Source organism: Aythya ferina (assembly GCF_964211825.1).
Source record: "Aythya ferina genome assembly, chromosome: 6".
NCBI classification, from domain to species: Eukaryota; Metazoa; Chordata; class Aves; order Anseriformes; family Anatidae; genus Aythya; species Aythya ferina.
In genome coordinates, this window is record NC_140303.1 from 16,487,699 (window position 1) to 16,513,272 (window position 25,574).

Consider the following 25,574-nt stretch of genomic DNA (forward strand, 5'->3'; position numbering starts at 1 on the left):
AGATTCCAAATATGAGCAAAAGACTAAATATGAGCAAAAAAAAAAATAGTGCCTACCTGTTTATAGTTGCATTACATAAATTGCAAAAGAACTTAATGAGTCCAGAGCTTGCCAGTGTCATGGGCGTAGTATATTCTAGTTGTTTTACGTTCTGGGTATTTTGATGTCAAAGGCAATTGATGTCTTTGCTTTCTTTCTTTACAAGTTACAACAACTTTGCAAAGTTTTGTCCTTTAGTGCTTCTGAGGAGTTTCTTATTCTTAATTATGTCTCCACTCCCATAACACCCCCCTACAGAATTTCCAACTTTAAAAGATGATCCAGTGTTAAATAACTGGAACTCCTTCTAATGAGTTCATCCTTCCATGAAGTCTAGCAGGTCTCTTCTGTTAACATGGATCAGTTTACAAGATTTAGCTTTATGCTTACATACAGATTGCATTCTCTGAAACTGTGAAATTCTCTCTGAAGAGAAGGAGGGAGAAGAAATACTACCTGCTGACTTGCTATGTATGTTAGATATTTAGGGAGGGAGAGTGAGGAAAATTAGAGGGAGCATTTATCAGTAGTTATTCAAGTCACCCTTTTGTTATTTGCTAAAAATATATCTAGAAGAACTGATTTTTTTTTTATTTTCCCCTTCTCCTTAAAAAGGAGCACAGGAATTCTGAAATTTGAGTTGATCACAATGACTTAAAATAGGGAGAGTTGTCAGCACTACTGACAACAGTTTGTTAATGGTACCTTTTGTCTTGTTTCCAGCTCATGACCTAAACAAATGAAAAATTAATACATCTGCAAGGGAAGCAAAAATGTGGAGAGGGAAAATGTAACAAGGAATTCCTATTAGGAAAGAGAGATGTTGGATTAAGAGAGCTTGAACAAGGCCCAGGTGTGTTGCAGTGTCCTATGAATTTACAGCTGTAGTAGGTTTATCTTTATCAGCATGTGTTGGCATTAAAACAGGCTGTAGTCAGCTGCTTTGAAACTGGCTGTGGCTAGCGTTAAAAGACTTGTAGAGCAGTAATCCTGGTTTTGGATGCATCTTGGTCTTTCTATGCAAAAAGCTTTACGTGATGAAGGGGAAACGTAAGAGAGCCTACCTCTCTCAGAAGCTGTTAACTAGGTCAATGCTTTTCATAGCCAAAACTGAAGCTCTTGTGAAAAAGATCTTAACAACAGAGCGCTCAAAGAAGATCATCAGAGAAGGCAAGTACGTGTAGTGAGGGAACTGAAAGGAAAGACACTTCTGCTTTTTGAATTGTATGTACTGACAGCGCTGTGCTGTCTTTGGATCTCAGCTATCTGGTGTTTTAGTTGTTCCTGAAATGTGTGGTTCCTTAATCAGGTTATTCTGTAGGAGTGTAGTTTATAGTAGAATACTGGAAACAATTCCGTTTAAGAGAATGGATTTCCCTTAAGAAGAAAAATATCAGTAATACACCTAGAATTCAGATAAAGTGGAGGTGTCAGTTGTTAAAACACGTTGTGGAGAGGTAAATATTATTCTGTAGTTTTTGGAAAAATTGGTACCCTTTGCAGGTACAGAGGACTTATTGCAGGTCTTGTTTTATCTTTCTATCCTGACAGTCTTTAGTGGGAAGAACTAACCAGGAAGCAACAACTTAAAATGACTGCCAACATTTAAAATGGCAGGAAATGCTTCCTGGCAACAGGGAAACTGAAATTTCTTAGGTACTCAGATATTTGCTGTAGAAGGCTTCCGAAAATTAGATAGGACAAAACCATGTGTTGCACAAGGTAATGAAATATCTGGCTTTAAAAACTTTGTTCCCGAACGTATTGAAGTCTGAGTGAAAGCAAAGACTTTTGGCCAGGGTAAGTTGAAAACACAGGCTATTTTCTACAAAAGGTATGTTCTAAGGTATTGCTGGTTATTATGGTGATACTGTTCAGACAGTCAAGACTAGATAGTTAAACTTCTATACAAAATGGGACATGTTTATTTTAATAACAGAGCACTTACAGTTACTCAGTGGCACTGTGTTTGTAGCTTCCCTGTGCCAATTATGTCAAGAGCAAAGGGCTAGATTTCATCCTAATTGCCTTGTCTTTAGGCTAGGTGACAGTGATTTCATTTTCATTGGAAAAATGAAGCAAAATTGAAAATGATGTCCACATTTTGAGTGTAGTAATTCCTTTTCCTCACAGTTGTGTAAATTACAGTCACTAGGAGAGTACTGAGGGGGTAAAACATCAGTGCTAGAAGTGTGGGTTAACTTTGATCTAAGTGGTTACTGAGTTTCTTCATCTGATTAAGGGATATGCAGCAATTTTCACTGGTCACAGAGATCAGCTGATTTGAAGCAATAGCCTGTGATATACTGGCTGAGGTGTATAACAGTGATTTGTGTATAGTCTGGGTCTAGTGGCAGGACTTCTTATGATGTTATAGGCTGACTAATGTCCAATGTGTTCCTGTGAAATTCTAGTGACTCTAAGTTAGCTGGCATGTAGTATCTTACAAACGAATATAGTGACTCATTTACAGTATCATCTACCCAAAGATAACGGTACTTTCTGGGATGTATCAAAATTGGAAACCAAGTGATACTGCTCTCTGTATTTAAATTGGGGGAGGAGATTTAGTGATGGGATCAATTTATTTTAAATGTTACTTTTAATTGCAGTTTTCAAAGAGGATACAGTCGTCAATATGGGAGACTATTTTCAAAATGTCCTTGCAGCCGAGTATCTGTGATCCTGGTAGGGCAGGTGTTTTGGGAGTTTTTGATGGCAGCATCTACCTAGGAAAGGGAAAGAAGATTTTTGGAGTCCGGTTGTCAGAAGGTGCACCAAAAGAGCTCCTATTAAGAAGGTGCTTGCTGGTTTACACTGGAGACCTTTGAATTTGTGTGCATTGTGGTATTGGCTTCCCTTAAATATTAGACTTAGGAATTTGTATATTCTGGGGAGGTGATTTTTTTTTTTTTTTTTTTGGGGGGGGGAAGGGAAGTTGATCAGGGCAGTATATATGATAATTTATTAACAGCTAACTGCTTGCAAACAGGGTGGAAAATATGCCATGGGAACCTCTGGGTGTCCTTGTGTCCTGTTCTTCCCCTCCATGGAGTGTGATAAAAGTAGGGATGATGTGAGGTGAGAATTGTGTGTATTAGCCACTCGCACCTATTGGTGTGTTATCTTTCTGGTCTAGTAAGAGGTGTGGATTTCTTACCTTGTCAGGAGCTTCCCTTGGGACACAAGTGGAAGGAAGCAAAGTTACAGGAGGTGAAGCTCTATTTTTGAGAAGTTTTCTTGGTTTGAAGGTGTCACCTGCTTCTTTGGCCAGAGAAAAACTGAGGTTAGGTTTCAGCTAGGGATTACTCCTGCTTTGGCCGTGCCAGGCAGGGTTATATGTCAGATCTAATTTCAGTGCGTTTAAAGTAAGAGCTTCTGCCCTGAGGCTGTTGCAAGGTAGAGAGGGTTCGAGGTGTTGGTATACATGTTTGTGCATAGGGGCAGTCTGCCATGACTTTTTCTAGCTAATCTGTGGAGCTGTGGGTGAATGCTGAAGGTGAGACAATTTATATAATAAGGTAGGTTGCTTCTAACACTAAATGCTTAATCTAAGTAAGAGGTGAAAGGAGTCTGCAAATAACCATTGAGCTGCAACAGATACTTGCACCTCCTTGTTGTGCCCCTTAAGTTTGGAGCACTGATCATCTGTTGAGTATGTGGTTTCAAACTGGGTAACTGCAGACAAGCTCAGATCTTTAAAATGGTGGTATGTAAAGGGTCTCTTGAATGCTGCTGTTCAGAGAGTTGTGATTGCTTGTGTCTTGTCAACTTCATGTTGCTTTCTGTTGGAGTATGAAGCCTGGCTTTGCATTGTTTGTGGCAGTAAGTCTGGACTGTCCTCAGGAAAGGTGATAATGAATGGTCACACTGCATAAGAAATGGAGCTACTGTTTGTTTTCCTACTAAAATCCCTTCTTGTAGAAGCTAGTAAACTAAATGCACAACAGGCTAATGGTCTCTAGAGGAAACAAGATTTGTGTAGCCAGACGGTCTGCTTGAAAGATCACTGTGCTATTTTAGTTGTGGTGATCTAGCAAGCTAAAGAAGTGTAGTAGGTAGAGCTTCATCTGATTTCCCAAATGTAAACTGCCTTTGCTTCCTTCACTGTGCAAGATAAATCTTAAGGCTGGTCTCTCACTGAGTCTGAGATAACACCAAAATATTTTATTGGAGTGTGAGATCAGAATGGCTTCGGAAGCTGCATTTTTAGATCAGAATGAGGAGGCCATTTGCTGTCTGGACATTCCCATGGTGTCTTCTCACAGCCTGACACAACTGTATTCAGATCTTTAAGAAGTGTGTGCCAGTTGAGGGAGCAGACTCTTTAAGGGCTGGTTCAGTCTGTGCTCATCTCTGCTTTGCTTCCTTGTTTTCTTCGCAGTAATAAATAGTGTTTTCTTGTCTTCCTAGAGCTTTTTGATAGAACAAGACTGAGAGGATATTCTTGTCTTGATCACTCACTGATTTAGCAACAGCTTGATGACTAAATGCTTACATGAGTAATGCTGCTGCTTCTGGTGTGGGCGTGTACATCATAATTATATGGGCATACCAGTATAACCTGTCATTTTTGTCTCCGCCTATCTCCCTCTTCTCCTTTCTTTCAGAGTACTTGAATCCTGACAACGGAGGGCAGCAGATGTTCTCTATAAGTGATGCTTTTATTAAAGGTAAGGGGAAACTTCAAATGTTGCAGTTGTGTGCGTGCTTTAATATAATTATGCAAGTTCTTCAGTAGTCCTTTAACAGGTTTTTGACCTTTTAGAAATATTTTCTTGATAGTAAAAATGAAGCTACTTGTGGCAAAACTGGTATATAGACTATATTTGGTTGTTTTTTAATGTGCTTACAAGCTCAAATTTCTTTCACTTCTCAAATTTTTCATTCAAAAACACTCAACCTTTTATTAAAGTAAGTGTAAGTAGCAGGGTTCATCACTTTTGTTTGTAACTTCCCCACCCACAAACATTTATAAGACACCAATTCTAACTTTCTGTGCAAAAAAAAAGATGTGATAGGATTAATTGCACTCCTTCTACAGAGCAATTCAAAGCTTCATCTCATTTTTTTCTGGATTTCTGGTCACCAGCACTACTACTTCTGAAATGAAATGTGATCAGACACAGTTGTGAGTTGTAAAATCATCTGCCTTCCAATATTGTAGTCAGGTGCACTTGTGGGATTTTTGTTTCCATTTGATATTCTTGATTTTAGTGAGCTCAAAGGAGAGAAGGAAACAAATGGGGAAATCCCAGTGTCTGTGCAGCCAGAAGAATTAAGTCTTTGGCTAAACTAATACTTAGCTTTTAACTGAACTTTTGCAGGAGAGGAGTAAAAGGAGAAACCCAGCTTAAATTCCTCTTATCTTCTATACAGACAACTTTGAGTATGGAGTGCATGGAAGAAGTAAATTTTTTTTTCCAGTATTCCTGCTCAGGTTATTATTAAGGATTTTGCATTCAGATCATGCACTCTTAGTTGTTTTAAGCTTGAACTCTGAAGACTTATATACTTGCTGATGAGAAGTTACACACCAGTAGCATAAAAGATTTGTAATATAGTCAGCCATTATGTGAATGGGGAAGTTATGATTTGGAATATCATAATACCTATGTGGGAAATAACTTAGTTTTCTGCAATTTGAAAAGAGTTACTGTGTAATGAAATAACCTCTAATCTTGGTAATGCAAAACACAGGATGTTTTCAAGGCATACTAAACAGTGATTGAAAGTAGCAGTTACCCCCTCTAAGTGGGGACTCTTCTGCACTGTTGAAACATGGTTTCTCTTTCCAAAACCAGAAATAAATAGTGTGTTGATGCTTAGAATTAAAAAAAAAAAAAAAAAAAAGTATTTAGTGGATACAGCCTTTGTTGACGTCCTGTTTAACATACTGAAGAGTATATGATAGGTGAAAGGGTATGAGAAGATGTGCTGAGATTTTCTGAAAACTTCTGCTACTTTCTTTACAGAAAATTCTTAAACTTCAGAGAGAAAAGAGAATTCTGTTGTATCAAATACTGTGGCTTAGGCTAGTTGAGCCAGCCTGCTTGCAGCTCACTCTGCACCAGACTAGCAAGGGGGGTGGTGGTTTGGTTCAGGGCTACAAGTCATGTAAAGGTTCATCAGTAGCATAGTATTTTTTTTAATGTGTTTGGCAGACATGCTAAACAAGACCTTTACCAAGATATTTTGGCTACTTGTACTGCAGCCTGAATGGATTAACTTGATCTTTCTACTGCCACTTACATGTATAGGTCTTTAAAGCAACAGTTTTCTGTGGATCAAATTAGTGCCTGTGACTAATATTCTAAGCCTAAAAGGCATTATGATTGTGTATTATAAATATATAATGTATTTTGAATTTGCTGCTTATTTATGGGTAAAACTGGGATATAACTTCTGTTTTCTCATGTCTTAATTTGTTCTTCTGGAACTAAACTATGTGCTGTATGCTACCAGTACAAGAATTTCACTAATTCTCTTTTCCTCAGTGTACTCACAACTATTGTACTTGATATTGTTTGCAGTCTCCTATTACCATGACTTCTCAAACTCAGTCTTTCAAGAGGCTTAGACTTACGTCTTAGTAAATTCTTTCATTTTCTAGGTAGCCTTTCAGAAAGGTGAAGGAATTCAACAACAAATTTTACATTAACAAGGTTCGTTTATCTCTTGCAGAGTCATTATTCAATAGGAGAGTGGAGGAGAAGTCCAAAGAACTCTTTTTCACACCATTAGGCTGGCACCATAGCAACCTGGATCTGCTGAGGGAAGAGAATGGGGAGAAACAAGCCATGGAAAGGCTGCTGTAAGAAAAATATAGAAAAAAGAATTTGCATATTTTGAGTAACCATTTCTGAAGTCCTCCTGTTCCACTAGCTTTCAGTAGGACTTGATCTTCTGTGGACAATACAATGAACTAATTTGCATTAAGAAAACAGCATTTCTACAGTTTATTTTGATTGCTTTCTTCCATGTGGTTTTCTATGTTGAAACAGAGGACCAGAGAGTCCACTCTCTGAAAGTAACTTCTGAAAGGTGACTTCAGCTGAACTCTGCTCTGTATCTTTTTCACTTTTTTTCTTTTTTACAGCTCTGCTAATCACAACCACATGATGGCACTGCTTCAGCAACTTCTATACAATGAGTCCCTGTCCCTGTCATGGAGGGATATCATTGTACCTGTGGTCTGTCAGGTAGTTCAGACAGTACGGCCTGATGTCAAGAACAGAGATGATGACATGGATATCCGCCAGTTTGTCCACATCAAAAAAGTAAGTTTGAGACACTGAATGTAGGGAAAGAAAGTATGGAGTTGCTGGCAGCACCTGCTGTTTGAAGAGAAGGGTCATCCCCACTCCCCTCAGCATGCTCAGTGGTGTAGTTGGCCAACATGGCATTTAGATAATGTGGGTTTCTAGGAAAAGTTGTATAGAAAGAACTTTGTATCCTGGGAAAGGTGTTTTAATGCCCTGGAGCTGGCCTCTTCTTTCAGGCTGTAAGCTGCAGAAGGCAGGAAAGAGCAACACCTCTGTAATGACTTGTTTCCTTTTTGGGCGTCTGCTTGTTTTATGCTTGGATTGGAGAGGTACTAAACATGGGATAAGTAAATTTCAAGACTCTGTATAGCAATATATTGCTCTGTAATTCCCTGTTATGGAGGATTTAACTCCTCCCATGCTAATTGCAATTACTTTTTGTGGAGGAAAACTTGATTGTTATGGGATAGTGCATTTAGGTCTGCCAGATGGCAAAGACATGACATTGCTGAACTGTATGGCTGGATTTTTGGCACGCAGAGTTTCTTCTCAGAGGCTGATGTGAAACTAACCTCTAAGGAAGTAGCCTCACTGAGGCTCACAGGCTCAGGCTTATTTTTGCATTGCATAAGCAAGTTAAGATATGAGGAGAGCCTTGTGTCACTCCTGACAGTTCTGTAGGCTCTCTTGAGGCAGCAACAACTGATGCTGCCTGTCCTGAAGCACAGTTTCAAAAAGCAGATGTTCATAAGTGAAAACTCTCATAGGTATTTATATATGCCAGTACCAGAAATGTTCTCTGAAACATGTCATTAGGAATCTGTTTCATGTTTATTACTCCTGCGATTGGTTGTGACTCTAGGCACACCAGTCAACTGCTTGTGTTCAAATAGTAAGTAGAGGTTTGTTTATTCTCTTTTGTCATTACAACTCCTGTCCATTATTAGTGAAAATGGTATGTGCAAAGGCATATGCTCCTGATGGCCTGTAGAAACTTGCATTCCCTTACTGTCTTCCTGAGTGTGCTTGATTTCACAAATACGTATTTGCTGGGAGGATCTTGGAGATCCTGGAACTTAATACTTGCTTTCATGTTGTTGTTTCTAGTTTACCAGACTTTAAAGGAAAAGTTGTATGTCCAGCATGACAGCATCTGGTCTTTCATCTGGTAATTGAGGGTATAGATGAAGTTTGCACAATAGCCACAATAGCTATTCTGTTAGGTTTACAACATTTAAGTTATGGGAATGTATAACAGTTCTAAGTGTTTGGCTTCCTTTGCTCTGTTAGATTCCTGGTGGAAAGAAGTTTGACTCCATGGTGGTGAATGGATTTGTTTGCACTAAGAATGTTGCCCACAAAAAGGTAATGCAGACTGGATTAATTGAGTGCTGGCTATAGTGCATGATGAGGAAACACATGTCCCATGACTTCCTTTGCACTAGAGGCTTTTCTCACTAATCTGGAGGTGTATGGGCTTTTTTCAGTTTGCACAGCACCTGAATGAGAACGTGTTTTAATGTGTTTCTTTTCAAAGCTGTTTTCTTTTGTCTCAGATTCTAGTGTAGGGAGGAGAAAAGGCTTTCCTCGTGCATGTATAGCAAAATATTTTTTCCGCCCCTATCGCTCCAGAATGTATCTAATGATTACCCCAAGGGTTAGCTGAAAAAAAAAAAGACCTTTATGGTCATGATCTTTGACAGTACAAGTGAAACTTTATTTAAAGCTGGAGGTCAAAGTAGAAGTGATCTGAATGGAGGCTCCAAAGTATTTGAAGAGTTAGTGTGACTTGGTGTAGTTGGGAGGGGACTGCAGAAACTTCCAACACTTCACTCTTACTGGAGAGTAGCTGTGAAATTCCAAGAACTGGGTGTAACATGCTCATAAAAAAGAAAAATGTATAGTTGGTGTAGAGAATAACTGAGATGCCTCTGTTTAAATACAGTCACGGGTAGTCTGATATGTTTTTTTTCCTATTTACTTTTCCAGCTGTATGTCTTCTAACTGTTTTGTTTCTTTCCTAGATGAACTCTTGCATAAAAAATCCCAAAATTCTTCTGCTGAAATGCTCAATTGAGTACCTCTATCGAGAAGAAACCAAGTTTACCTGCATAGACCCCATAGTGCTGCAGGTAAGAGCATGGTTTTGTTCATGGTTGAAGTTGCCTGAGACTGATTCACCCTTTTGAAGTGCACATCTGATTATTCAGTATGTAAGGTTGACTTTAGTTATTGGGATTGTGTACCAAAGAGATTTCCTCCTTTAACAGCTAGCTAGGAAAACTTTTGCACTGAATAGAGTACAGACTTGTAGTCTTCTGAGGGTTTTTGCCATCAAGAATTACACATACTGGTAGATCTTGATCCTTACAATTAACAATTTTAAGAAACATTTTTCATTTTTAATGATAGACTGTGTAAGGAACACACAGTTCAGAAAGTCACAGCTAGGCATGGCTTAAGTGTGCAGAGAAATACTTAAGAAGTGAGTATAAGTGAGAGTTCAGTTGTACCCACATTATTCTTTGTCAAGCTTGAACAAATGGGACAACACCCAACCTAAAGAAGTGATGAACTACAAAATGTCACTTTGGAACAGGTGCCCAGCCCTTGAGAGCAGGGAGGTGCTTGTGTATGAAAACACTGAAATGGGCGGATGCTCTTTAATGTACTGCATTACTCTGAGTAATTAGTCTGAGGATCAGTTTTCAGGTTTTTGGTAGGATATTTGTAATTTGGGTATTTGGTGCCTTACTGAGCTCGGGCCATGTTTTTTTCCCATCTTTGTCTGTTTCCTTAAAATTCATTTAAGACCGCTTTCATTTGGTGCTTAATAGACAGACTTACAGATATAAAAACTTACTTCTGAAGAGTGAGCTGGTTTTCCAGTAAAAGCTAAAGCTGAGTCCTGTCCTTTGTCTTGACAATGTAGAGGTATCTACTGTTCTTTTTGACTGCTGGTTGCTGTGTTTGTTTCAGTATCTGCTTCAGAATGTGATCATAAGCTTTTGTGTATCTGCTTTTAAGGCCTATATGGTGGAGAATACTACAGAAATACTAGTTCAGTTGAAAAGGCCAGCTTCTGCTGGATGGCAAACTGCTTTTGTGGTACCTTTCTTTTGCCCAGAACCTCTAAAACTTGACTACCGTGAGTCACAATAACACAACTGAAAATACCTGACTTGGGAAGCTGTATTATATTATACCTGATTAGGGTATATAGCAAACTACTGATAAACTGGGTGGTGCGGAAATGTGCACAATGGAAAACTGATGGTGTTTTCTGGGTAGCTGGTTTCCCTGTTCCATAGGAAAGGTCAATATATAAGTGAGAAAGTAATACTAAGCATTTAAATTTGTTTTTTTTAGACAGGTTTACTCTATTTAATTGTCATGCATTGTTCTTTCTGCAGGAAAGGGAGTTCTTGAAGAACTATGTACAGCGGATAGTTGACGTTAGGCCCAACTTGGTCCTTGTTGAGAAGACTGTGTCCCGAATCGCGCAGGACATGCTGCTGGAGCATGGTATCACTCTTGTCATCAATGTCAAGCCGGTGAGCGTTTCATGTCAGACATCAGACCGTATCTTGTGGTGGATCTCTAACTCTTCTTTGTAGGAAGTGTATTTTTTTTAATGGTCTTCACTTCCAAGGAGACAAAACAGACCTAGAAAGTAATTTTTCCTCACTAATCTCTACCTACTCTCTGCTGTGCCCTTGGTGGCAGGTCTTTGTACCCTGGCTGTGTTTTAGTTAACTCTGAGTCATATTTGTAGCAAATGCTACAATATTCCCTCTCACCAGTAATAACTGCCAAACTGCTTTTCTATGTTTTGTATGTATTGGGGTGTGCTTGTGAATGACTGGATTTAATCCAGAGTTTACCTCACAAAGTGGGAGGTTGCCTGGATAGTACTGGCATGTTTTTTTAGAGCCATCTAAAAAATACTAATGTTTTGTTTGCACTGTAGATTCTTACTTTTTCTCTTTCACTTTCACAGCAAGTGCTAGACAGAGTAAGTCGAATGACCCAGGGAGACTTAGTGATGTCAATGGATCAACTGTTAACTAAACCACGTTTGGGAACCTGCCATAAATTTTATATGCAAGTGTTTCAGTTGCCCAACGGTGAGTAAATCTTAATGTGTCTTGGTCTGTGTGTGTAAGAGGCTAAACGCTTTGCTCTTGTTAACAAGGTTTGAACTGTTGGGTGCTTTGTGTTATCAAGTATTATCTTTTCTATTCATCTGTACTTCTGTTACATCTTGGAACTACAGCGAACTAAGTCTGAGCACACAAACTTCATCAAAAAGTACAAGGTCTTCCATTCTTGGTAAGGTGAAAGATGCTAGATTTTAATTAGACTGGTTCTTTCCACTGCCCTGAAGATTGTCTAGTCTAACATCCTGTTCAAAACAGGAAGGGTTAACTACAATGCAAGATCAGATTTCTCAGGGACTTGTCAGCAAAATGTTGAAAATATTGCAGAATGGAGATTTCACAACCAATCTGGGCAGCTGTTTAGCAGTTTAACAATCCTCACCATGAAGAATTCTTCCTCATTTCAAGAAGGCAAATTCTTATCGATTAACTGTGCACTCTACCTACTCTACTCTTGTCTTTTCATTGCACATGTTTGAGAAACCAGGTTCCTTTTCCTCTGTAACACCCTGTAGGTAGTGGAAGTCTTCAAAGGAAGTAACCTGGCAGATCATCAATGGTGCTGGCACACAAATGTGGATGCAGTTTTTGTGGCAATATAGTCTTTGCATCTCTTCTCCTTCAGGTCTGCCTTACCTCCTTCCAACTACTAAATTTCACTCAGTCTTGTAAGCTGTGATGCATAAGGATGAGTAAACATGCAAAGGAGGATAATGGTTCTTTTGCTTCACTACTGCATTCCCTGTCCCCAAGTCTGCAGCGATCGTAGAATAATCTGTTCAGATTGTATTCTATGTGGTCTGTGGACTGTACGGTGACTTTTTCGTGAAACAGGAGGAGTTTTTAGCAAAAGCATGCTTTGCTTGCAAAAATAAATATCTCAGTACATTTTATATAAGTTTCTGCAGCTGGAATGTGCTACCAGTGTTCCTTGCTCCCAGTTTCCATTACAGTCTATTCAGTGTGTGAGATGCCTAAGAGCAGGTTGTCATCCTAACTCTGCTGGTTTTGTTTATTTTCCTTGTAGATCAAACAAAAACACTGATGTTCTTTGAAGGGTGTCCCCAGCACCTGGGCTGTACTATCAAATTGTGTGGTGCTGCAGAGTATGAGCTGGCCCGTGTGAAAGAGATCCTGATCTTCATGGTCTGTGTGGCTTATCATTCCCAGCTGGAAATCTCTTTCCTTATGGACGAGTTTGCTATGCCCCCTACTCTGACAAAAAACACCTCTTTTCACTCCCTTATTGAGGAACCAGGAGATGAAAACGAACAACAGAACCTCTTCAATGGTGAGGATTTCAGCACAGCAGTCAGAGACATTGAACTCTCCTCTGAAAAGCTTCCAGCAATCTCGGAGTCTGTGTCATCTCATGAGGTCACCTTGCTTGAACAAAGAGGATTATTTGAGAGAGGTGACCAAGAAAACAGTCAGCTAGAAACGATGTCCTCAAAACAGCAGGAGCACCTCAAATTGGACTCGTCATTTCCAGTGTTCCACTCTGTACCTCCTGCAATACCTGAAACATCTCTGCTGCCCCTCCATGGCATGGACCAGCACTTGGTCACTCTGGATAGCCAGCCACTAGAGCCTCTTCAACAGGCAGATGATCTGCAGGAATCCAAGAGTCAAATGAGAGTCTTCAGAGACCCTCTCCAGGATGATAGTGGTTTATATGTTACAGAAGAGGTAACTTCTTCTGAGGATCGTCTCAAGACTTACTCTGCAGCCTTTAAGCAGGAGTTGAAAGATGTTATTCTCTGTATTTCTCCTGTAATGGTGTTCCGTGAACCATTTCTTTTGACTGAAAAAGGCATGAGATGCCCTGCCCGAGAATACTTCCCTGAGCAAGTTTATTGGTCTCCTCTCCTTAATAAGGAATACAAGGAATTGGAAAGTAGGAGGAAGAGACAATTATTGCGGGATCTTTCTGGATTACAAGGGATGAATGGGAGTATACAAACCAAGGCTATACAAATCTTGCCTTCCCACGAGTTGGTTAACACTAGAATAGCAGAGCATCTAGGTGATAGCCAGAGCTTAGCCAGGATGCTGGCTGACTATCGGGCCAGAGGAGGGAGGATTCTACAGAGAAGTACAGATCCCTTTGCCCAAAGTAAGGATGCGTCCAGTGTCCCTACTGGAAAAACTGGTTGCAGGATTGAAGAGGATGAGAAAGGACTGGCTCAGAGTGAATCCTCTTGGTCTCATAAGGTAAAGATTCAAACTATGCTACTGAAAACACAGTTATATTATTTTTTCCTGGTAATAGAGAACATTAAGTGTTTAATACTGAATGTTAAACTGGAGGCTTTTGTGACTGGGTCAAATCTACATTTTGGATAGCAGTGCTCTGGGCACTTAAACCAATTTAACCAAGTACTAGGTAGATATGAGAGAGCAAAACAGACTGCAAAACTTCCCTGAGAAGGGTAAAGCCTGTGAGGCTCCATTTTCTCTTATCCTGAGAAGCGTACAAAATCAGCCCATAATCAGTTTAGTACATTGGCTGTTCAGCTCAGCTGCACACAACTGATTCATGAAAATGAATACATGGAGGGGGAAAAAAAACCCTTTTGTTTCTGAAACTGAGCTTCCCTGCTGCGTGTACTGGTGATTTCTAAAAGTGTAATGCTCAGCCCTCTTTAGAGGGATTAGCGTCATGGAAACAGCAGTAGGCTGTAATTACATGGAAGTATTTGATTGTTTGCAAAAGTTTGGGTGATCTGGAGAAATGTGAGAATCTCTTAATGGAAAGGGTGGGATCTTGTTAGGAACTTCCATGTAAGGGAGTGTGTACTTGGAACCAAAAAACAAAGGCATGGAAAACTGCCGTGACCACTGCTAATTTGCATCTGAGGGAAAATGTATTGGGACTTCTCTCGCACTGGAAGCTATGTAGGAAAAAAGTCAGTCAAGAGTAGCAGAACTGGTCTTGTAGCAGTTGTACGTTTTGGAGCCACTATCAGCTCCTAAGTTCATGAGTAGAAATCACCTTTTAATTGATGCTAAATGTAAATCTATGTAGCTTCACAGGCAGTAATCTCTCAAGCTGTAAGAGTAGCTGTTGCTCTAGATCAAAGTGCTCTGTTCTGTATAAATTTATAAATAAAATTATAAAGTCAAACAATACCCTAAGTTGGAAGGAAGATATAAGGGCACTGAGTCCGGGTCCTGGCTCTGCACAGGACCGCCCAAAAACCAGACCATGGGGCTTGAGAGCATTGTGCAAATGCTTCTTGAACTCTGCCAGGCTCAGTGCCATAACCACTGCCCTAGGGAGCTTGTCCCAGTGCCCGACCACCCTCTCAGTGAAGAACTTTTTCTTAACTTCCATCTCCGTGCTGTTTTCTTGTGTCTTGTCGCTGTCCCCAGAGAGCAGAACTCAGCGCCTGCCCCTCTGTTCGCCTCGTGAGGGAGCTGCAGGCTGCCATGAGGCCTCCCCTCAGCTTGCTCTGCTCTGGGCTGAACACACCAAGGGACCTCAGCTGCTCCTCATATGTCTTCTCCTTTAGACTTGTCACCATCTTTGGAGCCCTCCTTTGGATGCTCTCTAATAGTTTTATGTTGTTTTTATATTGTGGTGCCCAAAACTGCATGCAGTACTCAAGATAAGGCTGCACCAGTGCAGAGCAGAGATAAAATCACTTCCTTCAACTAACTAGCAATGCTGTGCTTGAGGCACCCCAAGATACTTCTGGCCCTTTTGGCTGCCAGCGCACATTGATGCATATTCACCTTGCCATCAACCAGAAGCCCTGGATTCCTTTCTGTGGGGCTGCTCTCTAGCCTCAAAAATATTTGGTAACACCATAGTTCTGTAGGGAGTAAAAGTGGAAATGGTTCCATGCTGGTAGCAGAGTGGTAAATCTCTTTATAGAAAAAGGCAGAAAGTTTGAAGTCCTGTAGTCTCAATGAGTAACTGAGGTGTAATATACTGGCAAAGACTTGACTCCAAGGTGCACTAAACCATTCAGTGTCTTGGAGACTCTGGACATCTGTCTTGGGGTTTGGGTTTCTGTTTTGCCCCCCCGTTTTCCTTTCCACAATAATATGGTTAAGTTGTTTATATTATATGTATTAGTTATAGCTTCTAAAAAATGACAGAACTTACATTATCTTTGAGCTTCAGGTAAATTTAGGATTAATTTGTAGAAAAGGAACAAACTGGGCTTTAAACTTAAATAAAATTATTGGAATAATATTTTGTCATTGGTTATGTGTGTGGATGGAGGTGTCTGTAACCAGTGAATGAGCTGTTTTCTCTCTACCAGGTGGATTGTCTGAGTCCAGTAAACCATCAGAGACTCTGTGTTCTCTTCAGTAGCTCTTCTGCGCAGTCCAGCAATGCTCCAAGTGCCTGTGTTAGCCCCTGGTATGAAAAACTACTACTCTACAGCATGTGTAGTTATCTTTTTTTTGTTTCTGAAGGCAAGGTTAGTGCTCACTTCATAGAAGTACTTCTTTGAGGACTTCTTGGTAGGTTGTGACCATCTTCTAATGGGAACTGTTGCCAAAATTTCATCTTGCCTGATTAGGTGGGTCCAGAGCAATATTTCACAGCCTTTCTAATCCCTCAGGTATGAAGGAGAAAGCTCAGCCTGAAACTGAATGTGTTAGTTGGACTTCTGACTGCAGAGTAATGTGAGTGTAGCAAGGACACTGCAGCCGTGTGTGGAAGAGTTACTCTATATAAACAAAGAAGAATGTCCAAGCCCAAAAATAAATCTTGAAGAAGAATCTTAGACTACTTCTGAATTGTATTATATGAGAGTGGTATTTGAATATAGTACTTCCTGTCTCATAAAGTTAACAAGGTTAAGCTTTAACTGTAGTTTTAGCTTAGAGGGCTATAACTTGTCGATTATGTTGCAATTTATGACTTTTTTTAGCATAGCTCCTTGGACGGGTCTTCCACCTAGTTCAGGTGAAAATACAGAGATGTCTCTCGTACAGGAAATCTAAATCTTCCTCTGTAAAAGCTAAGGAATGAACAAAAAAAATGTTGAGCTTCTTAAAAAGAAGTGATAAAGGGGTATAAAGCAGTGATAGTTAGAAATGTCTGAATTGAGACTTAAATTGTTACTTATGCATTTCAAGTGGCTTGGTCACTTCAGATTCTGAGAAATTAAAGCTGTTACTAAATTTAAAGCTGTTCTTAAATTTTATATAAGATTTCTAGGATTTTTTTATGTACTGTCTGTGCCCCTGTTTAAATGTTAATATCCAAGGCTTCAAGCTGTGCCTAGACTTCTGTGCCTAGGTGTTCTTGAACGTGATCTTCAAAAGACCAATTGAATTGTGTTCCACTTTTAAATGTTAAGTTTAAAGTTGTTCTAGTAAGAACTTAAATCTCGTTATTAGCAAACTCGACAGCAGGGAACCGGGAAGAGTAGTCAAGAGGTGGGGAAAAATAGCCTTTGGTATGCAGGGCTGAGAACAACCAAGCAGAAGGTACAGATCTGTGTACTTCAAGGCTATTGCACAGCCAGCAGTGGCAGGATATTCCCTCTAAAGCTTTTATTTTTTTTCTCTGCTTTAGGATTGTGACCATGGAATTCTATGGGAAAAATGACCTGACACTAGGGATTTTTCTGGAGCGTTACTGTTTCAGGTGAATTAATAGTAAATCTCATTCTAAACAAACCAAAAGCCTTTAACAGCTCAGTGAGGTTGAACTGACACTTTCTTTATAGACCCTACTTCCTGTGCACTCAGATTAGCATGAGCCTGTTGTATTCTAGGAAAGCTTACACCCTAAATTTGCTGCTCCCTTTGCTTTATGAGCATGCTGTAGTAAGCTCTTAAACCTGGTTCCTGTTTTACTTCCTCATGCTCGCTTCTTACAAGCAAATACATCCACTACTTCCCTACTTCTGCCTTGTGCCTATTTATTCCATTATTAAGGTAGAATAAGTGGAATGGATTACAAAGCAAGAGTTGTAAATTCATAGAGTACAAGAAACTGTGCAGAAACAGCCTTCATTAAAGGCTTAGGAAACTTTTACAGTAAAGATAAATAGTACTGTGACGTTAAAAAGCATACTAAAGGTGTTGAATCAGCTCTTCAGCAGTGCCTAATGTATGATCATAAGCATTTCCATCTTTCTCTTTAAGGCCTTCCTACCAGTGCCCCAGCATGTTCTGTGAAACACCAATGGTTCACCACATTCGTCGTTTTGTACATGGGCAAGGATGTGTGCAAATCGTGTTAAAGGAGCTGGACTCCCCAGTTCCTGGGTACCAACACACGATTCTTACTTACTCTTGGTGTAGACTGTGCAAACAGGTAAGGATGAGGGCTTAAGAATTATTGCTATTCCAATTTAGTATTCCTATTGTGATTGGGCGTGCATGGAAAGAGTGGATTTTTGAGAAAGTGCTTATCCTTGGAGCTGTGGCTAAACTTGTACAAAGCCTGTTGTTAGTACAGATATTCTCATGTTTCTACAAATCACTCTTGTAGAAACTTGTAGAATTGTGGCTGTTGAGGGTGAAACAGACATAGTGTGGTGGAAACAAATTTCTGACACATGGAAAAAATAGAGTTCCCTTTAAGAGACAAAGAGCATTGTCTCTTCCCTGCAGTGAATCTATACAAGCATCAGAAGAATGTGCATATAGGGAAGGGCAGATGCTGAGGCCTACTGGCTTAGTAATTGGCTAAAACCACTTGGTGTTCTTTAATCTATTTTAGACTGGACAGTCTGTATTGAGTCAGTGTGATGTCTAGACTTCCTTTAGTAGTCATTAGAAAGTAAATAAAATCTTCATTAGAAAGATGAAAAACCACAAGGTTGCAAGATTTGTGTACTATCTGAAACTTGTTCTTTAATTTAGCTAAGAAAACATTGTCAGTTGGATACTCATCTCTGGCCAAACTTATTGTTAATCTTAAGAGCCTTCTAAGACAAGAATGAAGCTTAATTAAACAAGATTCATGCAATGCCTCAAACTTAAAGCATCTTAATTACCCATGCAAATGACTCAGTTCACGTACTTATGCTGGCTTAAACATAGGTGTTGGATGTAAAGATATCTGGAGGAAGTTAATGTAATTGCTGAAGGCAAGCCCTATGCTGCTGTGTGTATACCTGTTCTATAACCTTTTATTTCTGTATGCTCATGTAAACACTAATAAGCTTGTGGCTAATAGGTATGTTTAAATGGCTACTCTAAGCTTGCAAGCACTGCTGAAGTTGAAATATATGCTGATGTTGCTTTGCAGTATTCATAGGTAAAGAATCACCAGGGAAGAAGCATGCGATGAAACTGCTGCTGGTGACTGGACTGCTGGAAACTATCTCTATGCAGAGAAACAGCATCCCAGATTTAAGGATGTATTTGCACTCCCCTGACTAAGCACCTGTTATCATCAACTAGCAGTTGTCGCTTATCCAGTTTATTGCATCCATCTGTGTGTTGGGCTTAGCTTTGTATAAACACTGTCTTTGTTTGGTATCTTTCAGGGTTGTGTGTGCTTCTGATAATTGAAATACCTAGATTACAGTCTAGGTTAGCCTGTCCTTAATCCTAGTTGAAGGGTGAAATTAAGGCACTTTGCTTTTGATTTCAGGTGACACCAGTTGTTCCCCTTTCCAATGATTCTTGGTCTATGTCTTTTGCAAAATACCTCGAGCTGAGATTCTATGGGCACCAGTACACTCGAAGGGCCAATGTGGAGCCTTGTGGTCATTCCATTCACCATGACTATCACCAGTATTTTTCCTATAATCAGATGGTGGCATCTTTCAGGTGAGGTTCACTGCTTAAAATACATATATATTTTTTATATATATATATATATATATATATAGGGCTAGAGAAGTTACACACACATATATGAAGTGCATGGCTCTAGTAAGGATTCTTCAGGTGTGTCCTTCGCTTTGAGTACAGCATGGGATAGCATGACTGCACTGTAACTACAAATGCAGAATTGTTTGCTGGTTTGCAGGAGGCTTTGCAGGTCCCATCATTGTCATGGATGGGATGGGAAATATTCTGAAAAATGAATTGTGCCAGTATATGATAAAGAAGGGAAACACTTCTGTTTAATCTGTAATACTTTTAGAACTTCATTTTTGCAATGTGATCTGTGGTTTTACTTTTTTCCTGAGATAAATGATGAAGGTGTTATGTGCTACTAAAGGTAACTAATGTTCCAGACATGTTGACAAGTACCCCTTTTTATAAAAGCCACAAGCTAAAAAGGTGTAGACTTAATATTACATGGGGAGTTATGAAAAGCTGTTGCATTGTCTTCTCAGCTACTCTCCAATCCGTCTGCTTGAAGTATGTGTCCCACTACCCAAAATCTACATCAAACGACAGGCTCCATTAAAAGTTACTATTTTGCAGGATCTCAAGGACTTCTCTCAAAAGTAAGTTTTTATTTTTAATGCCTTCCTTGACTTATATGTATTTTAGACTTCTAAGAAGACCACTAAACCATTTTTGCTGATGTAGATAATACACTTGCTAAATGTTCATGGTTTAGAAGGAAAGTGATGATTTTAAACATTCCACATTTATAGGTGTATATATAATTCTAGGGGAGGGTGGTATTGGATCCTTCTTCTATACCTTTACCCATTCCATCAATATTAACTCTCACCTTTTCATCTGGTGCAATATGGCTTAACTGTTTGCATTTCTGTCCACAGGGTGTCACAAGTGTACCTTGCTGTCGATGATCGCCTTGCTTCTCTGAAAACGGATACTTTTAGCAAAACAAGGGAAGAGAAGATGGAAGATCTGTTTGCACAAAAGGAGGTAATGGACTACTTCTGCATCAGCAGAACATACACTGCAAAGCGCGTGGAGAAGTGACTTGGATTGAGTGTTAAGTCCTGTGACAGTACACTGACTATTTTTCTTTTGGCAGATGGAAGAGGGGGAGTTTCGAAACTGGACTGAGAAGATTCAGGCAAGACTGCTTTCATCGTCATTAGACACACCTCAACAGTTACAATCTGTTTTTGAGTCTCTGATAGCTAAAAAGCAAGGACTGTGTGAGATGCTGCAAGCCTGGAATAATAGGTAAGAGGACAGATACAAGAATCATGAGCAACACTGGTGCTGTGTTGGTTATAGAAGGGGAAGATGGTCATCAGTACTGTCTCCTCTTGTAGTGCAGTGGTTATACAGAGGGTGCTACGACAGCTTGTGATGAATGTCTTCTGCTGGTTGATTGATTGGAACAGAAAATCATTAAAGGCTCGATGTGAGTGTTGTGTTGTAGAGCACAACTTACACCTGAGAAGAGAAAGTTCTGTTTGAATAGAGGTGGAAGAGGGGAGCATGTGAAAGTGATTGGGTGAAACGATCTCAGAGATGGATAGAAGCCAAATTAAATGTTTGACAACTTTGCTGTGAAGGCTGTCCTCTCCCCTACTGCAATGTAAGTAGGGTGTAGTGTTTGGAAGATCTTCTGTTGCTATAGTGTTCATTAAGGCATGAGGAAAATGTTCTGTCTTGGGCTGTTTGAAGTATAGCTTTAGCACATATTAGCAGCCATTTCAGTTTGCATTGAAGACTTGTGAAGGCATGCTTGGCTGTTTTCTAGTTTGGAGAAACATCACAATTTTTGCCTTTTACAGCTAATATGTGTAATCTATGTTTTGATTGTGTTTTGTTTTTGAAGATTGCAGGATCTCTTCCAACAAGAGAAAGGGAGAAAGCGCCCTTCAGTACCACCCAGTCCTGGAAGACTGAGGCAAGGCGAAGAAAGCAAGGTACTAGCAGCAGTCTGGACGTATACAGACTATTTGCTGTAGTATGAAGTTGAATTTTAGTTCACTTCAACAATTAGTTAATTTGTCTTACTTCATCATATAACTTTGATTTGCAAACATTTGAATTGCTTGTTAGCGTATGCATCTCTCTCTACAGACGTGAACCAAGAGCTTTATTATACAGAAAGAGAAGACTTCTGGACTGTTAATATAAATACTGACAGCAGAGAGCTGCACTCATTGCCAAGGGTACATCTAGATAGGAAGGAAGTAAGCTTGTTAGGCTCTAGGTTTGGATGAACGTAGAGTGAGAAAATGACACAATGGCTATTACCTATGAAGCTTACCCTTGTGAAAAATAAAATAAATAAAAAAAAAAGAATAAGGAGAGGCAGAGCAAAGAATGCAGGAAGAACTAATAATCCTGTAGGTTGTGTAAATGGGAGGATGTGTAAATGATCTTGTACTGTTGCCCCTCAAGAACCCTCTGTACGGGTACAGCTGGCAGTGTGCTGAACAACCACCCTGGGGGAGCTGGTACTCTGAGAAAATATCCAGACTGCAAGGCAGTACAATGTAATCATCATACAGTAGTCATCATACAGAGGCTGAACTTTGAATAGTTCTAATGCTAGCAAGATACGCAAAGAAATCCAGTGAGACCCTGGATTTGCTCAGCTGCATGCATATGTGTTGTTTCCACTTCACAAATTTGTTAATGCTAAAACACACTTAGCCTTGATCTAGCAGCAAGAAAGCTTATATAGAGGAAGAGCGTTCTCTTTAAAGCAGCATACAGAAATGACAGCAGTCATGAGCAGTCTTGTGAAGCTGGGTTGCTCTTGCCTTGTCTCATTCATGTGCTGACAGAGATAGTGGTGGTGCTGAAGCTGAGAACAGTGGGTGGGAGTTCTCTGCTGTGGTACATCTGCTTTTGCAGGTGTTCCACAGAGAGGAAGGGATACGTCTGTAAAGAGCCTGGCATCAACATTGATCACCTGATATTCTTCCTAGATCAGTAGCATGGATGCTTCCCCACGCAATGCTTCTCCAGCACTGCAAAATGGAGAGAAAGGTCTGTTATTTATTTATTTTTTCTTAGGCTATGAAAAGAAGCTTGCTGTAACCCTTTCTCTGACATAATGTGGGAGGTTTTGTACGACTAAACTATCAGATTTGATGGTGAATATCCATTGTACAAGGTGGAGATAAGCCAACTATAAGCTTACTATGCTAAGCTTCTAATGTGAGGTTGAGTTACTATTGATGCTAAGTAGGCTATCGAAGGCTTCCCTTTGAGTATTGTTCAAAAACTTTCAGAAGCTTTCTGAAGAACCGCATGGAATTTGGGAAATGCCTCTTGCATCTTCTGTGAAGTGGTTGTGGGTGCTGAGACCTCTTACCTGTGAGGCATATGTAGTCTGTGGTAACTAAAGGTACTGGGTGTGTGTACATCTGCTGGAGCTTATATACAGTACATTGACTGGCTGCTAGTTCCTTTGCTCTGAGAGATGCTACCTGCTTTTTAAAGAAACTTCTTGAAAGTAGACGGTGGTGATAGCTTGGCCTGGAGGCAAGCAATATCACTTCAGACAGCAATGTAAAATGCTTAATGTTTTCCTCTGTACTTGACTTGACTGTCTTGGTGCTTTCAGAGGATCGTTTCCTGACTACTTTATCAAGTCAGAGTTCCACAGGCTCCACCCATCTTCAGTTGCCTACCCCTCCAGAGGTTGTATCGGAGCAACTGACTGGTGCTGGTACACTGTCTGAACAGGATACAACTAGTAGCTCAGAAGGTATAGTTCCATTGTGGTATTGTATTCCTTCTCTTCATTTCCTCTGGCAAGTGTATAAGATCTATGCAGAAAATGGCAAACGTGGTAATGTATCTGTGTTTCAGATGTGTTTGATGGACACTCATTGGGATCTACAGACAGCCAAGTGAAGGAGAAATCTACTATGAAAGCTATTTTGGCTAACTTGTTGCCTGGGAACAATTATAACCCCATTCCATTTCCCTTGTAAGTACTGCTAAATACACATTGTGCAAAATTAGCAGCCTGGTTAGGTTGCAAACAGCTATGCATGCTTCCTTTGCTTCACAGATAATTCAAGTCATCAACTGGGTTTGCATCCAAATAGACTAAAGATCTTGCTCAACGCAAGGAATCTTCTTTCCATTCTAGGGGTTTGTAGGTTACCCCCTTTTCCTGTTCATGTCACAGATATTTCTATGTCATCCTTGTGCATATGCATTATCAGTTTCCCTTCTTCCTAGTATGCATGTCTACTCAGAACTCTTGAGAGAAGTGAAAGGGAGGGGGAAAGAGATACATTCTATCTTCCTAGCTGCAGGGAGAGAGCTGAAGTGTCCTTCCTCAGTAAAGACTTACTAAAGCTACCTGCCTGCTTCTTGTTTTTGCTTCTAGACCTCTTCCAAGGCTTGGACTCAAAAAGGCATTGTCTGGGTGTAGGTCAGGTTCAATGGCTACTGCATGTGCCCTCAAGTCCTTCTTTCACGTGAAAATGAGCAGGCTGGGAAGTTTTTCAGCTACTCTGTCTGCGTGTGTTGTAGTGTTTCTTGCTTGACTTGAACCTAATGTTTGGCAGCCTAACTTCTGAATTCTTCTCCAAGGTAGTAGTGGAGATCATTGGCTAGTGAGATTAAGGTTAAAAGTTAAATGACCCTACAGATAAGTAAATCTATTAGAAATTGAGGAGGCTCTGGGGAGGTTTTGGTGCTAAATTTCTTTGTCAAAAGAGTTCAAGCTTATCTCCGAACTTCACTCTGCAGGCTATACTGCAAGACAGTCAGAGCAAACTGGCAGGTTTTAGTGTTGTTAAACAGTGGCTGCTAAACAGAGAGAGACTCTTACTCTAACTTGGAGCTGATCCTCTGGTGTAAGAAGCTTGCTTGAAGTGATGATTGTTCTAACACATTGCTGGTTAGATTTAACCACATAACTTTGAACGTGTCTATTAGGAGAAGCTGATCTGGGGCACTTTGGCTCTGTGCTGAGACTTGCAGCTTGTGCCTGAAGTGCAGTGAAGAGATTTTGTGATTAACCAAACCTTGAACTTTTTTTCCCCACGGACTGTGATCTACTAACACTCTCCCTATTTCGTTTCTATTTAGTGACCCAGATAAGCACTACCTAATGTATGAGCATGAACGTGTACCTATTGCAGTCTGTGAGAAGGAACCAAGCTCCATCATAGCTTTCGCCCTCAGGTACTGGTGTGATTTGATCTTCGTCAAATGTACATATTCCTTGCACAGAAAAGCTGCAAGAGTAAGTTAAATCCTAGTGGTAGGGAACAAGCATGACATAACTTTTTCACTCAGCTGCTTTGAGAGCTTTTAAATATAGGTTTTCCAACTTGCAACTGGATTTCAGACATTCCTGTTGAGCTCAAGTACACAAAAATGAATTGTGGTGTTCTGTGAAAGCTGATAGTATTAGTAAGCTTTATTTGCATTTCTTCTTTCAGTTCCCTAGCCTGGAGAAAGTGCAACTGAGTTAAGGAACGCCAATTGGGTGTTTGTAATGCAATCTCTCCCTTGTTTACCTTCAGTCATAGCAGCTCTTGCTACTACTTGGCTCTACGAGATTTACTGAAGCTGCTAGTCTGGGGCTTGTTTATCACCAGGCAGAAGACTTTCAGAGTAGCTCATTCTCTTAAATTGCAGAAGAGGGAGTAACAAGGGGGGACTTCATACCACAGGAAAAATCTAGAGCAGCGTCTGTCATAAGGGAATTAATCCTAGCTGTAAGGAAAAAACAAGGGGGAGGTTTCCTACTGTGGATTTGTTTCCTGTCTCTAAACTGAATCTTTGGGCAGGTATTGTGGGATCTATCAGAAAATTTTTCTTTTTCTTTTTCCTTCAGTTGCAAAGAATACAGAAATGCCCTGGATGAGTTGTCCAAAGCAACTGTGAAAAGCAGTTCTGAAGAAGGACCACAGCCGAACAGGTTAAATGCAAGAACTGCAGTATTCAGAGGAAAGGCAAAGTGATTGTGGTAAAGAAACCACAACTAGAATGGGGAAAGACCCTGAAAATATGCCTGTTAGGATTTCTGCTTTCTTATGGAATATGGCACAATCTGTGTGCCAACACATTCTTGCAGTATCTCAATTTCTGTTTAATGCTGGACGGTGTGCTGGCGCCCTCACCTGGTCCCTTGGCCATACACACATGGTAGGGAGCACTGGCCCTGCTCAACTTGCCGATGGTGATGGAAGCAACTGTTGCTATGGAGTTCTGAGAAGCAGGGAGGTAGAGACAGTCAACTTTAGAGACTTCTGCATCATTACTACTTTAAACTATATCACTTTCCCTTAGTGTTAGGCTTGGAAGAAACATAGCT

The 25,574-nt window shown here is 40.1% G+C and overlaps 1 protein-coding gene across 5 annotated transcripts in view; it reads left to right on the plus strand.

Moving 5' to 3' along the window:
- PIKFYVE (phosphoinositide kinase, FYVE-type zinc finger containing) overlaps positions 1 to 25,574 on the plus strand; it is a 61,517-nt gene that overhangs the window by 25,869 nt on the left and 10,074 nt on the right. For all 5 annotated transcript variants that reach the window (XM_084524824.1, XM_084524821.1, XM_084524820.1 and 2 more), the window contains 21 exons: positions 4,650 to 4,712; positions 6,724 to 6,853; positions 7,139 to 7,319; positions 8,595 to 8,669; positions 9,329 to 9,436; positions 10,718 to 10,858; positions 11,305 to 11,431; positions 12,492 to 13,678; positions 15,739 to 15,839; positions 17,007 to 17,078; positions 17,582 to 17,753; positions 19,041 to 19,219; positions 19,735 to 19,848; positions 20,131 to 20,239; positions 20,352 to 20,506; positions 21,111 to 21,201; positions 22,216 to 22,276; positions 22,857 to 23,000; positions 23,105 to 23,225; positions 24,341 to 24,436; positions 25,095 to 25,178. In XM_084524824.1, coding sequence (XP_084380950.1) covers positions 4,650 to 4,712; positions 6,724 to 6,853; positions 7,139 to 7,319; positions 8,595 to 8,669; positions 9,329 to 9,436; positions 10,718 to 10,858; positions 11,305 to 11,431; positions 12,492 to 13,678; positions 15,739 to 15,839; positions 17,007 to 17,078; positions 17,582 to 17,753; positions 19,041 to 19,219; positions 19,735 to 19,848; positions 20,131 to 20,239; positions 20,352 to 20,506; positions 21,111 to 21,201; positions 22,216 to 22,276; positions 22,857 to 23,000; positions 23,105 to 23,225; positions 24,341 to 24,436; positions 25,095 to 25,178 — 3,511 coding nt within the window. The remainder of the gene's footprint in view (positions 1 to 4,649; positions 4,713 to 6,723; positions 6,854 to 7,138; positions 7,320 to 8,594; positions 8,670 to 9,328; positions 9,437 to 10,717; positions 10,859 to 11,304; positions 11,432 to 12,491; positions 13,679 to 15,738; positions 15,840 to 17,006; positions 17,079 to 17,581; positions 17,754 to 19,040; positions 19,220 to 19,734; positions 19,849 to 20,130; positions 20,240 to 20,351; positions 20,507 to 21,110; positions 21,202 to 22,215; positions 22,277 to 22,856; positions 23,001 to 23,104; positions 23,226 to 24,340; positions 24,437 to 25,094; positions 25,179 to 25,574) is intronic.